Source organism: Rhincodon typus, chromosome 7, assembly GCF_021869965.1.
Source record: "Rhincodon typus isolate 14 chromosome 7, sRhiTyp1.1, whole genome shotgun sequence".
Taxonomy (NCBI): domain Eukaryota; kingdom Metazoa; phylum Chordata; class Chondrichthyes; order Orectolobiformes; family Rhincodontidae; genus Rhincodon; species Rhincodon typus.
This window is the reverse complement of record NC_063338.1, coordinates 93,079,171-93,091,751: the sequence shown is the minus strand read 5'-3', so window position 1 is coordinate 93,091,751 and position 12,581 is coordinate 93,079,171. Positions and strand designations below refer to the sequence as shown.

The following is a 12,581-nucleotide window of genomic DNA, read 5'->3' as shown; positions in this document are numbered from 1 at the left end:
GTTTGACCCCATTGATTCCAGTTTTGCTAGAGCTCCTTGATGCCACACTTGGTTGAATGATGTCAAGGGCTGTCACTCTGCCTTCACCTCTGGAATTCACCTCTTTTGTCCATGTTTGAACCAAGGCTGTAATGAGATCAGGAGCTGAGTGGCCCTGGCGGAAGCCAAACTGGGCGTCACTGAGCACGTTATTGCTGAGCAGGTGCTGCTTGATGACACCCTCCATCACTTTACTGATAATCAAGCACAGACTGATGGAGCAGTAATTGGCCAGGTTGGATTTGTTCTGCTTCTTGTATACAGGACATATCTGGACAATTTTCTGCATTGTTAGGTAGATGCCAGTGCTGTAACCGTAATGGGAGAGCTTGGGTAGGGAGCAGCAAGTTCTGGAGCACAGGTCTTCAGTACTATTGCTGGAATGTTGTCAGGGCCCTGGATACCTTTTGAAGTATCCAATGCCTCCAACCGTTTCTTGATATCACATGGAGTGAATCGAATTGGCTGAAGACTGGTATCTGTAATGGCAGGGATCACTGGAGAAGGCTGAGATGAATCATTCTCTTGGCACTTCTGGCTGAAGATTGTTGCAAATATTTGCGTTACTTTTGCACTGATGTGCTGGGCTCTTCTTTCATTGAGGATGGGGATGTTTGTGGAGCCTCCTCCTCCAGTGAGTTGATTAATTGTCCACCACCATTCATGAGTGGCTGTGACAGGACTGCAGAGCTTAGATCTGATCCACTGATTATGGGCTCACTTCGCTCTGTGTACCACCTGCTGCTTATGCTATTTGGCGTGCAAGTAGTCCTATTTGGTGTCTTCACCAGGTTGACACCTGATCTTTAAGTATGCCTGTTGCTGCTCCTGGCATGCCCTCCTGCACTCTCCATTGAACCAGGGTTGATCCCCTAGCTTGATGGTAATGGTTGAGTGGGGGATATGCCAGGCCATGAGGTTACAGATTGTGCTGGAGTACAATTCTGCAGCTGTTGATGGCCCACAGTGCCTTATGGGTGTCCAGTCTTGAGTTGCTAGATCTGTGTGAAGTCTGTCCCATTTAGCACGGTGATAGTGCCACACAACATGATGGAGGATACTGTCAATGTGAAGGTGGGAGTTAGTCTCCACAAGAACTGTGCGGTGGTCACTGTTATCAATACTGGGATGGACAGGTGAATCTGTAGCTGAAAGACTGGTAAGGATGAGGTCAAGTATGTTTTTCCTTCTTGTTGGCTACCGCACCACCTGCCGCAGACCCAGCTACATCCTTTAGGAGCTGACCAGCTCGATCATTCATGTACATTTTGCACTTCTGCCACTCCGTGTTTCCTGTAAGTGTTGTTCAACGTGAAGGAGTACTGATTCATCAGCTGAGGGAGGACGGTACGTGGTAATCAGCACGAGGTTTCCTTGCCTATGTTTAACCTGAAGCCATGAGAACTTCATGGGGTCCAGAGTCAATGTCGAGGACTCCTAGAGCAACTTCCTCCCGACTGTATAACACTGTGCCGTCCCCTCTGCTGGATTTGTCCTGCTGGTGGGACAGGCCATATCCAGGGATGGTGATGGTGGTGTCTGGGGCAATGTCTGACTGGTATAATTCCATGAATGTGACTACATCAGGCTGTTGTTTGACCTGTCTGTGAGACAGCTCTCCAAATCTTGGCACTAGCCCCAAGATGTTAGTAAAGAGGACTTTGCAGGGTCAACAGGATTGTTTCTGCTATTGTCTTTTCCGGTGCCTAGGTTGCTGCCAAGTTGAAACCTCATAGCAACCAGTATTAACCGAGTGCTTGCTAGGCCATTTCAGTGGGCAGTTTAGAGTCAACCACATTGCTGGTGAGCCTGGAGTCATATGTAGGCCAGACTGGGTAAGGATGGCAGATGTCCTTCCCTGAAGGACATTAGTGAACCAGATGGCCGATTATCAATCATTCTGTAGTCATTAGTAGAGTCTTAATTCCAGGTTTTTTATTGAATTCAAATTCTGCCATCTGCCGTGGCAAGATTCGAATCCTGGTCCCCAGAACATTAGCTGAGTTTCTGGGTTAATAATCCAGTGATAATACCACAAGGCCATCGCCTCCCCTAATGATAGAATCTATTCATTTGTAATAAACAATCAATCTACAAGTTGAACAATTGTGAACCATTGGAATATACCAAACTAGTTAAACTCTAACTCCCTTACAAACTCCACTGCTCCATACAGAAAAAGACAGACACAAACAAGCATGGGTGTTGTGGATGGAGGGGAAGACAGAGAAGGCACGTCAGTGGTCCCTGTGCATGGGGCTTGCTGAGATAATCCTCATGCTGATCAGAATGCTGTCTCTTCATCTTTCTTCTCCAAATGCTTTCACTTGTTTATAGGAGGCACAGGCTGACTGTTCACATTTACTTTGACTTATCAATTAAAAGTCACAGCTTACAGCAAGTGAAAATGAGAAATAAAAAAGCTATCATCAGGTTTGAAGTGCTGTTTTACTGCAAAGCCAAAGCAGCTCCTTCTCCTTCAGTTGCCTGATGGTGTCACCCAAAAGATTTCCACCCCTCAAGCTGTTCACCTAGCTGGGAGCCAATCACGTAATTGTTGGCAGCAGAAGGCTTTTGTCATTGATAACTGGTCATTCGCGAACAGATCGATCAGCTCCCTGTTGCCGGCCACATCTCTATTTGTACATATCCCTTGGCTCCAAGTCATCAGCAAAACAGACTTCCACTACTACATGAGCAAACTGCAGTGTTCATGGTATTCATAATAAGTGTTAAGTTATTTGCTTTTAAAAAGTGCAGCAATCTTTCAAACAATCCTTTGGCTTTTAAAAGTGCTTTAGTTCCCCCCCATTTGAGTCCACAGTCAAAAAACCCGAAAAATAAATAAGATCGATTTCTTACAATCCACTAAGGACTCTGCAAACATTTGAGTTTAGAATGCAGTTCATTTCCCTTACCGGATTTATGTCTGCCATTACAGAGTGTCTCGCTAAACTTAACGAATTCTTGATAGAGACTATTAACTTTAGTGGTACATTATGGTTGCCCCTTTTGTAGACAGTTGTATCCTGTTTGTGTTGAGCCTTCCCTATGCCTCTTGTATTGTATGAACCTCCCTTGATGCTTACTGACTGTTGGTATGATATGATGAGTTTGGTTAAATAGCAACACCAATGAAACTTTGATTCTTAAAACAAAAACGTAAATACATAAGTTAATATTTTAAAGATGACAAACCAGCTATTGAGTTGGATGATCTGTCCTGATTATAATGAATGGCAGAGCAGGCTCGAAGGGCCGAACGATCTACTCCTACTATTTTTCTCTGTTTTTATGAATCCCATCTGAATGTAGCCCTTCTCAGAAGGAAATTTACTCTGGCCCTGGGTTTCTGAGCCTCCCTCAGGAACTCTTGCCCCACATCCTGAGCTGATTCATTCAGATTTCCTCCATGTCTTTCCATGCAATGCTAGAGAAGTTTACTGTATGGACTGCCGCTGCACATTCTTCTCTTTTATTCACTTCCTGGACACTCCCTAAGGTGCCTTTCTACCCCCAGGTTGTAGCGGACCCCAGTGGAGGTCTGTCCATGTGAGAGTCTGTAAGAGAGGATATGGGGTGGACTGCATGCAGCAGTTCTGTACAATTGTAAATTAAGCTGGTTCATAATGGCAAAGTGCCCGAAAACAGCCCCCTCCAACCCATTCATATAATTGTGCCAGCTCTAACAGAGTTCATCAACATCACGCATTCAGCAAGCAAACCCAGAAGTGTTTTATTCTACACTGGAGTAGGAGGATAATGGAAGAGCTTACCCATATTTATCCTCCTGCAAAAATTAATGGAAAGAGACTGCTGCTTGCTATGTGTAAATTGGCTGCTGTGTTCACCTACTCTGGGACATCCCAATGATGTGAAAGGTATGACTCGAGTGCAGAAGCTCTCAGGAAGGGTCACTTGACCCGAAAAGTTAACTCTGATTTCTTTCCACAGATGCTGCCAGACCTGCTGAGCCTTTCCAGCAATTTCTGTTTTTGACACGAGTACAAGTTTGGTCTTTTTAAATGGGTCACATGACATCTTTCCCTTTCATACCTGAAAGAGTATTGGCTGTAGCATAGCTGGAGGCACTCTCACCTCTCACTCAGAAGGTAGCTTGTTCAAGTCCCATGCCGGGACTTGAATACACTATTTTGGCTGATACCTCACAACAGAATTCTCTGGTATGGATGCAAAAGATGCGACAACAGTATTCTGAAGCACACCGAGACCGTGATGCTGTTGAACCTGTTGACCATATGTGTGTGCATAATGGGAGATTGGACCTCCTTTCTTTTGGGTTCTTAAGAAACTTGCTACTGTCTTCTTGGTTGCTTTTAAGTCCCATCCTTCTCATCTTTGCGCGCCTGGCACAGAAGGGTTGGGGTCAAGTCTGAGGCCACCTTGTTGGTCCGCTCCTGACCGTAGCTAAGATAGCTGTCAATAGATCCTGGTAGTGGACCATGAAAGGGTTTGTAATTCCCAACTTCTTGTCTCTGTCTTGTGACACAAGTGTGCCCATGTGCCCTTTGAGAGACAGCATGTTGTAACCACTGGCATGTTTGACAGGTGGACGCTGCAGGGGCTGGGGTGCAATATAGCCATTAATTTTCTCTAAAGTTACATTGCCCAAATGGGCTTTTTTAATTAATTTAATTTGGATAATTATTTTTTGGTTTTAAAGAAGAGTACGTGATTACGTATAATTTTCATAATCAATGGGCACTGCGGGTGCTGAAATGCAGATAAACCTTAGAAAAACATTTTAATTTAAATGTTCTCTAAGCTTCTTTTGAAAGTTTGAGTTATGTTGTAGTGTCCCATATGAAGCGAGCTTATTTTCATTTAGTTACAGAGTTATATAGCACAGAAACAGACCCTTTGGCCCAACACAGCTCTGTTGACAAGATTTCCTAAATTGAACTAGTTCTATTTTCCTGCACTAGGCCCATACCCCTCTAAACCTTTCCTATCCATGAAGCTGTCCAATATCTTTTAAATGTTGTAATTGTATCCGCCCCAACCACTTTCTCTGGCAGCTCATTCCATATACACACCATCCTCTGTGTTCCCCGTCAGGTCCCTTTTAAATCTTTTTCCTCTCACCTTAAACCTATGCCCTCTAGTTTTGGACTTCCCTGCCCTGAGGAAAAGACCATTCACCTTATCTATGCCCCTCATGATTTTATAAACTTCTATACTGTCATCTCTCAATCTCCTACGCTGCAGAGGAAAAAATCGCAGCCTATCCAGCCTCACCTTATAACTCAAACTTCCTAGTCTGTAAAACCTCTGTAAAATTTGTTTTGTCTTGTTCAAATTTGTTTTGTCAAAAGAATACTTAGATGTACGTGTAAAGAAGATCCAGTCCAGGTGGCATGTGCTTAGTGACTCAGTGGTTAGCACTGCTGCCTCACAATGCCAGGCACTCGGGTTCAATTCCATCCTCAGGTGACTGTGTGGAGTTTACACATTCTCCTCATGTCTGCGTCGGCTGCCCCTGGGTGCTCTGGTTTCCTACCACAGTCCAGAGATGTACAGGTTAGGTCAAGTGGCCGTACCATATTGCCTGTAGTGTCCAGGAAAATGCAGGGTTACAGGAATAGGATCGGGCGTGTGGGACTGGGTGGGATGCTTGTTGGAGGGTCACTGTGGACTCGATGGGCTGAATGGACAGCTTCCACACTGTAGGGATTCTATGTGTCAGCACTGGGGTGAGGGATAATTGTTTCAAGTGGTGATGTAAGCTCAGTGGTAAACAACAAACAATCTCTGCCAAACCATTCTTGTCTTAGTGTATTCTTCACAAATTGACTTAAGGATCCACAAACAGCAATGTAATGACTATATAATCTTCCTGCAGTCAGGATCAAACACACCAGAAAGAACTCCTCTGCTTCTGTTCCAAATAGTGGCCATGACATCTTGTTTATCCACTTGAAAGGGCTTAAATGTCTTACTTGAAAGATTGTACTTCTGACCGTGCTCATTTAGTGCTGCACCGAGGCGTTGGTCTTCATTTTTGTGCTCGTGTTCTGGAATGGCTGAACCTCTGACTCAGAGGTGAAAGTGTAACCAACTGACCGATATCTGACAAAGAAAACATAGAGGAGACATTGGTATGTCCCAACTATTGTGGTCCATAATGAAGAAATGCCTTTTAAACTCCCTACCTTAAAACAAATCACCCTTCAAAGAACAGAGAGAATTTGTAAGCCGAGGGTTGATTGAACAAAAATATATTCTTCATTGTCACTAGTTCAAAATTCTGGAACTCCTTACCTAACTGTACTTTGGGATATCTTGACCGTATGGACTGCAGTGGTTCAAGAAGGTATCTCTCAACCACCTTTTTGAGAAGCCACTTCGGATAATAATAAATGTTGTCTTGTCACTGATGCCCATATCCCAAGAGCAAGACAATGTTTTTATGGTTAGATGGGGAAAGTTGAGGGAAATGGGACTAACTAGGAACACTTCTAAGAGAACCAAGACTCATCTAATGGGGTGAATAGCCTTTATTGTACTTCAGTTCTGTTAATGTTAATGATGAATGTAACAGGTTTTCGAGTCATTTTGAGCAATATTGCACTAGACATCATTACACCATGTTTGACTGTTACATGGAGATAGCACGGTAGACCTGAATTGTAACCCCTTTCATTCCCCCTGTACCATCTCTAGGTATCTCATCACATGATCTGCCCATTACTGAATATAATGCAGGCTTTGCACAGGCAGACTCGGGACCTGATGTTGCTCTTGGAAAGGAAAGATGCAGAGATTCTTGACTATAAGGAAAATGGTGCTACGTTGAGTAGAGGTGAGGATCTTATGATTATTAGTCATGAAATCTGTTTTCTCTCCCTGAATAAACACGGATAAAATTGAAGAGACAGGGAAGAAACCTGTAGACTGTCCCAAAGTGCTTTATAGCCAATTAACTACCTCCAAAGCGTAGCTGTTGTAGTGTAGGAAATGTGGTAAGTAACAACCAATTTGCACACAGCAAGCTCCCACAAATAACAATGTGGTAATGACCAGATAATAATTTTTTTAGGCATCTTTGCTAATGAATAAATATTGGCTCAGGACATTGGCACGAATGGTCTCGGTGTGCTTCAGAATACTGTTGTCGCATCTTTTGCATCCATACCAGAGAATTCTGTTGTGAGGTATCAGCCAAAATAGTGTATTCAAGTCCCGGCATGGGACTTGAACAAGCTACCTTCTGAGTGAGAGGTGAGAGTGCCTCCAGCTATGCTACAGCCAATACTCTTTCAGGTATGAAAGGGAAAGATGTCATGTGACCCATTTAAAAAGACCAAACTTGTACTCGTGTCAAAAACAGAAATTGCTGGAAAGGCTCAGCAGGTCTGGCAGCATTTGTGGAAAGAAATCAGAGTTAACTTTTCGGGTCAAGTGACCCTTCCTGAGAGCTTCTGTACTCGAGTCATACCTTTCACATCATTGGGATGTCCCAGAGTAGGTGAACACAGCAGCCAATTTACACATAGCAAGCAGCAGTCTCTTTCCATTAATTTTTGCAGGAGGATAAATATGGGTAAGCTCTTCCATTATCCTCCTACTCCAGTGTAGAATAAAACACTTCTGGGTTTGCTTGCTGAATGCGTGATGTTGATGAACTCTGTTAGAGCTGGCACAATTATATGAATGGGTTGGAGGGGGCTGTTTTCGGGCACTTTGCCATTATGTAGTCCATGCTGATAGTACGTGTGGATGTGCGTGGAGAACTGAATTGGTTTGATTTATATTACCCTGCCCTTCATCTCCATAATTGATTGGCACCCCATCAGCATTCACTGCCTCCATCACTGACAAAGAGTGACAGCAGGGTGTACTATCTGCAAGATGCACAGCAATAACTTGCCCAGGTTTCTCTGACAGCACCTTTCAAATCCCCAATTTCAACCATCTAGAAGGACAAGAGTAGTAACTGCATGGGAGCTGTACCCCTTCAACCTGCACACTATCCTGACTTTGAACTGTATTGCTGTTTCTTTACAGCCCCTGGTTCAAAATCCTGGAAGTCCCTTCCTAGCAGTACTGTGGAGGTTTCTACTCCCCAGGGACTGCAGTTTAAGAAGGTAGCACGCCACCACCTTCTCCAAGGCAATTAAAGATGGGCAATAAATGCTGACCTAGTCAGTAATGCCCAATCCTCTGAGTGTACAAAAAAAATGGCATGATCAGCTCAATTGTAAGCAATCTGTCCACTGGGTTAGAAGGTGTGGGTTTAAGTCTCGCTCTGAAGTCTTGAGTGCACTATCCAGGCTGGTTATTCCACCCCCAGGACTGAGGGAGTGCTACACTGTCAGAGATGCCATTAAACCAAGGCCTGACCTGCCTCATGGACGGTGCCAATGACCACATGGACATTATTTTGAAGAAGATTCTCGCCCACTGATGCTAAGACAAATGTTCTGGCCTTGCCACCTTGCTGTTCATGGGAACCGTCTGTGTGCGGATGGCCGCCTACTTCACACTTTTTCCTACTTTACACCAACAATGATATTGAGAGGTACTTCATTGTGCACTACACATATTGGAACAGTTTGTGGCTGTGATAAGTGCTACAAAAAATACCAGGCTTCCTATTTTTTCTTAAATGTTTACTGCAACTATCTGCAAAGTGCCAAGCAGAATACCTGATAAATCACCGCTTGTGGGAATTAAAATGTTTTTCTTTTTGGGGTTGTGGGATGCTTGAAGGGAGGTGAGTTTTGTAAATTTAGGTGTCATTTATTGGCAGTAGATTGCCTAAAACTGTGTAGCAAGTACAGAACAACTGGTCTAGGGCTGAAGTATATAGAACAGAACAGCTGCCACACACACTGTTTTTCTGAGTCCCTTGTGGAATGGACGCTTCCCTGTGAATTGGAGAGGAATTGTTGCTGTGATGCTGGTGTCGTTGCAAATGAAGCAGCTCCTTATCCATTCATTCCTTCGGTAAAATTGAACCACAATTTGAGGTGGTTCATCATGTTAAATCATCCCAGTTTATGGGCTAGATCTTGCTATTGTGTGGCATAGAGTCATAGAGATCCATAGCACAGAAAAGGGCTGTTTGGCCCATCATGTCATAAACAACTATCAAGCTATTCTAATCTGATTTGTATCCCACCCAGACCACACCCCTACCCTATCCCGTATTTCCCATGGCTAACCCACCTAGCCTGCATATCCCTGGACACTATGGGCAGTTTAGCATGACAATCCACCAACCTGTACATCTTTGGACTGTGGGAGGAAGCTGGAGCACTCAGAGGAAACCCACGCAGGTACAGGGAGAATGTGCAAACTCCATGCAGACAGTCACCTGAGGGTGGAATTGAACCCAGGTCCCAGGCGCTGAGAGGTTGCAGTTCTAACCACTGAGCCACTGTGCCACCCTGCTGTTGTAGCCATGTAAACATTGTTGATCGTTGTCAAATCTCATCTGGTTCACTACTGTTCTAACAGGAAAGGAAATCTGGCATCCTTATGTGGCTTGGCCCACACTGAGCCCAAAGCTATGTAGTTGACTCGCTAATTGCCCTCTGGGCAATTAGCAATGGGCAAGGAGTGCTAGTCCAGCCAGCGATGCCCAAGTGCCATGAACTGATAATTTAAAAAGTCTCCAGATCCTGCTGATCCTTTTGGATTCCGATAAGGAGAATTGTCTTCACTCAAATCTTTGGAATTCTCTACCCTTAGAGGGTTATAATATCAGACCATTGAATGTTTTTGAGGCTGAGCTAGATAGTTTTCATTCTCAGAGGATCAAGGGATTTGGAAGCATGCAGAAAATTGACCTCAAGGCAGAAAGTCAACCATGATCTTATTGGACAGACCTGACTGGCCATATGGCCTACTGCTCCTACTTCTTTCGTTCTTACGGAATATAATTTGTGTTGTAACCTTCTGCAACTGTGAGCTGACAAAGGCATGGTGAAGGCGTCTGATACTCTAGGTGAATGAGGTGACCAGTAGTCTATCTTCTTAACCAAACTATATTTAAGGATTGAGAAACAAACAGACGGATGTCAAAGAAACAAGTAGAGTGAATTAGAGCCAACATACATGCAGTTAGGTACAGAAAGTAAATTAAGAGGGAAAATCATTGAGAGAAAGAAGCCAGAAACTTTTTTTCAAAATCTCTAAAAATAATGGAGGCTGCCTCACTCTTTGCAAAGCAATCACTGTTCATTTTGCCATAATCTGCTCCTTTTCCCACACAAGGGCCTGAGATTGGCACAAGGTAATGATGCTGATTTGAAGAGCTAGCACAGACACAATGGGCTGATTGGCCTCCATCCACAGCATAACTATTCTGCGATTCTGTGAATTACATATACATAGCAATGAGATTGAATAGTTTAAATTGTTTCCTTCCTGGGTCAGATGAATTGATTAGCATTGTATTCTTATTATCAAAGGGGCTCTAATGCTGTTAATGAAGAGTGTAACTTTCCATGCCCCACTCTTACCCATCCCTAGTTTGCTTCATTCTATAATTGGCCTTCAGCTGCCTGGACCCAAAACTCTAGAATTGCTCCTTAAATCTCTGCATCCTTTCGGAAACTTCTTGAAACCGACCTTGCTGATCAAACTTTTCGGTTGCCTGATCTAATATCTCCTGTGGCTGAGCATCAAATATTGTTCGATGATTGGTCTACGACGATAAGGTACTCTGTAAATGCAAGGTTTTGTTGTTGAGTGGGCATTCTCCACCCTCATAACCCACATGTAACAGTGTCTCTGTGGTTGCAGACTGGGTCAAGTATTCCTGGCACTCGATGACTCAGTCTTCACATATCACTAATTTAGCCAAGTCTTCAAGCAATGTTTTCTTAATTGAATTTTTCTGAAGACATAACAAAAACTGACTGAACCCAGCAAGTGCCACAGCCCAGAGATCATGAAGGAACTGCTTCAAATGGAGAGTTTGTTATACCTTGTCTGAGAAATGTTATAAAGGTGATCAAAATTACAATGGTTTCTGATAAGAGTAAATAAGGAAAAGTTGCTTCCACTCGCGGTTGGCTAAGAAACCATAAGATACACAGATTTAAGATAATTGGCAAGATAAAACAGAGGTGAAATTAATTTTTTTATACATAGCAAGTTGTTATATTCTGGAATGGTCTGCCTGGAATGTGTTGAAAGCAGATTCAGTAATAACTTTAAAAGGGAAATTGGATTAATGTGTGAATGAGCCAAACTTGCAAAGTGCTGGGAAGGACAAGGTGAAATGGGACACAATGGCTCAGGCACAATGGGCTGAATGGTCTCCTTCTGTGCTGTGTTGTTTTTGAATTGATTGAATGAAAGGCTGTGTGATGGATATGAGGGAGGTGAGTTTGATCAAGTCTAATCCCATTTCACCATTGGTGGGTACTAGAGTTAATGCAACCACTTCTGTTAGCCATCATCTGGCAACCTTGCTCTGAATCCATGAGATGATCACCATGTGAATGGGGGAGATTGTGCAATGGGGAATGCTGGTCCAAGAATTTACACATTCTTATCTTTGCTTTCAAATCCTTCCCTTCTGCTCCAGCCCCAAAAACCTCCAAGATCTCTACATTCCTTTGATTCTGGCTTCTTTCTCATCCCCCAACTTGTGCCATTGGTAACTCCATCTATACCTACTTGGATCTTAAGGATATTTGACCTAAATCTTTCCACTGATCTTACAATGCCTTCAAACCTCTTTGACCAAGCTTTGATCACCTGTCCCACCATCCTCTCATGTGGTTAGGTCTTAGGTTTTATTCGACAATAGCTCTTTTGTAATTTTGGCACGTTGTACCATTTTAAAGTGGTCTGTAAGCATAGGTTGAGACTTGAGGATGAGGCATTTTTTGTGGAAGTGTTGAGGGCTATTACACTGTATAAGCTATAATTGGCTGACCCTGGCTGATGCAAGTTGGGAGCAAAATGTAAAGTCCCTTGATTGTACAAAACTGAATGCTATTACATTACATAGTCTTACATAAGATACACGGCACAGATATATGCCACTTGACCTCACCAGTCCATGTTGCTATTTATGATGCACTTCAGCCTCCTCCCAATCATTTTTCCTGTAAATCTACCAACAAATTCCTCCATTCTCTCTCTGTCATAGTTATCACACCTCGTCTTAAAAGCACCTGTGTTATTCACTTCATCCACTCCCTACGCTAGTGTGTTCCACATTTTCACCACTGTCTGGGCCCTTGGGGGCTATCTTGCGTTACTTCTGATTGTGCTGTTTCCACAGAATTCACTCTCTCAAGTTCCCTCAGCATTTTGCACATTGCTTTCTCTGTCCATTCTGTGAAAACCTTTCATAATTAAAAAAAAAACTCTACCTCTACATAAGACTTACCAGCAGCGGTAGGCCACTTGGCCCTTCTCTCCATCATCAATAAGATCATAAAAACCGAAAGAACTGTGGATGTTGTAAAGCAGGAACAAAAACAAAATTGCTGGAGAAGCTCAGCAGGTCTGGCAGCATCTGTGAAGGGAAAAACAGAGTTAACGTTTTGGGTCCG

The 12,581-nt window shown here is 43.4% G+C and overlaps 1 protein-coding gene across 2 annotated transcripts in view; it reads left to right on the top strand.

The window, feature by feature from the left end:
* The window catches only part of nhej1 (nonhomologous end-joining factor 1), a 275,238-nt gene that overhangs the window by 36,680 nt on the left and 225,977 nt on the right, over nt 1–12,581 (top strand). For both annotated transcript variants that reach the window (XM_048599082.1, XM_048599083.1), the window contains exon 4: nt 6,724–6,862. In XM_048599082.1, the coding sequence (XP_048455039.1) occupies nt 6,724–6,862 (139 nt within the window). The remainder of the gene's footprint in view (nt 1–6,723; nt 6,863–12,581) is intronic.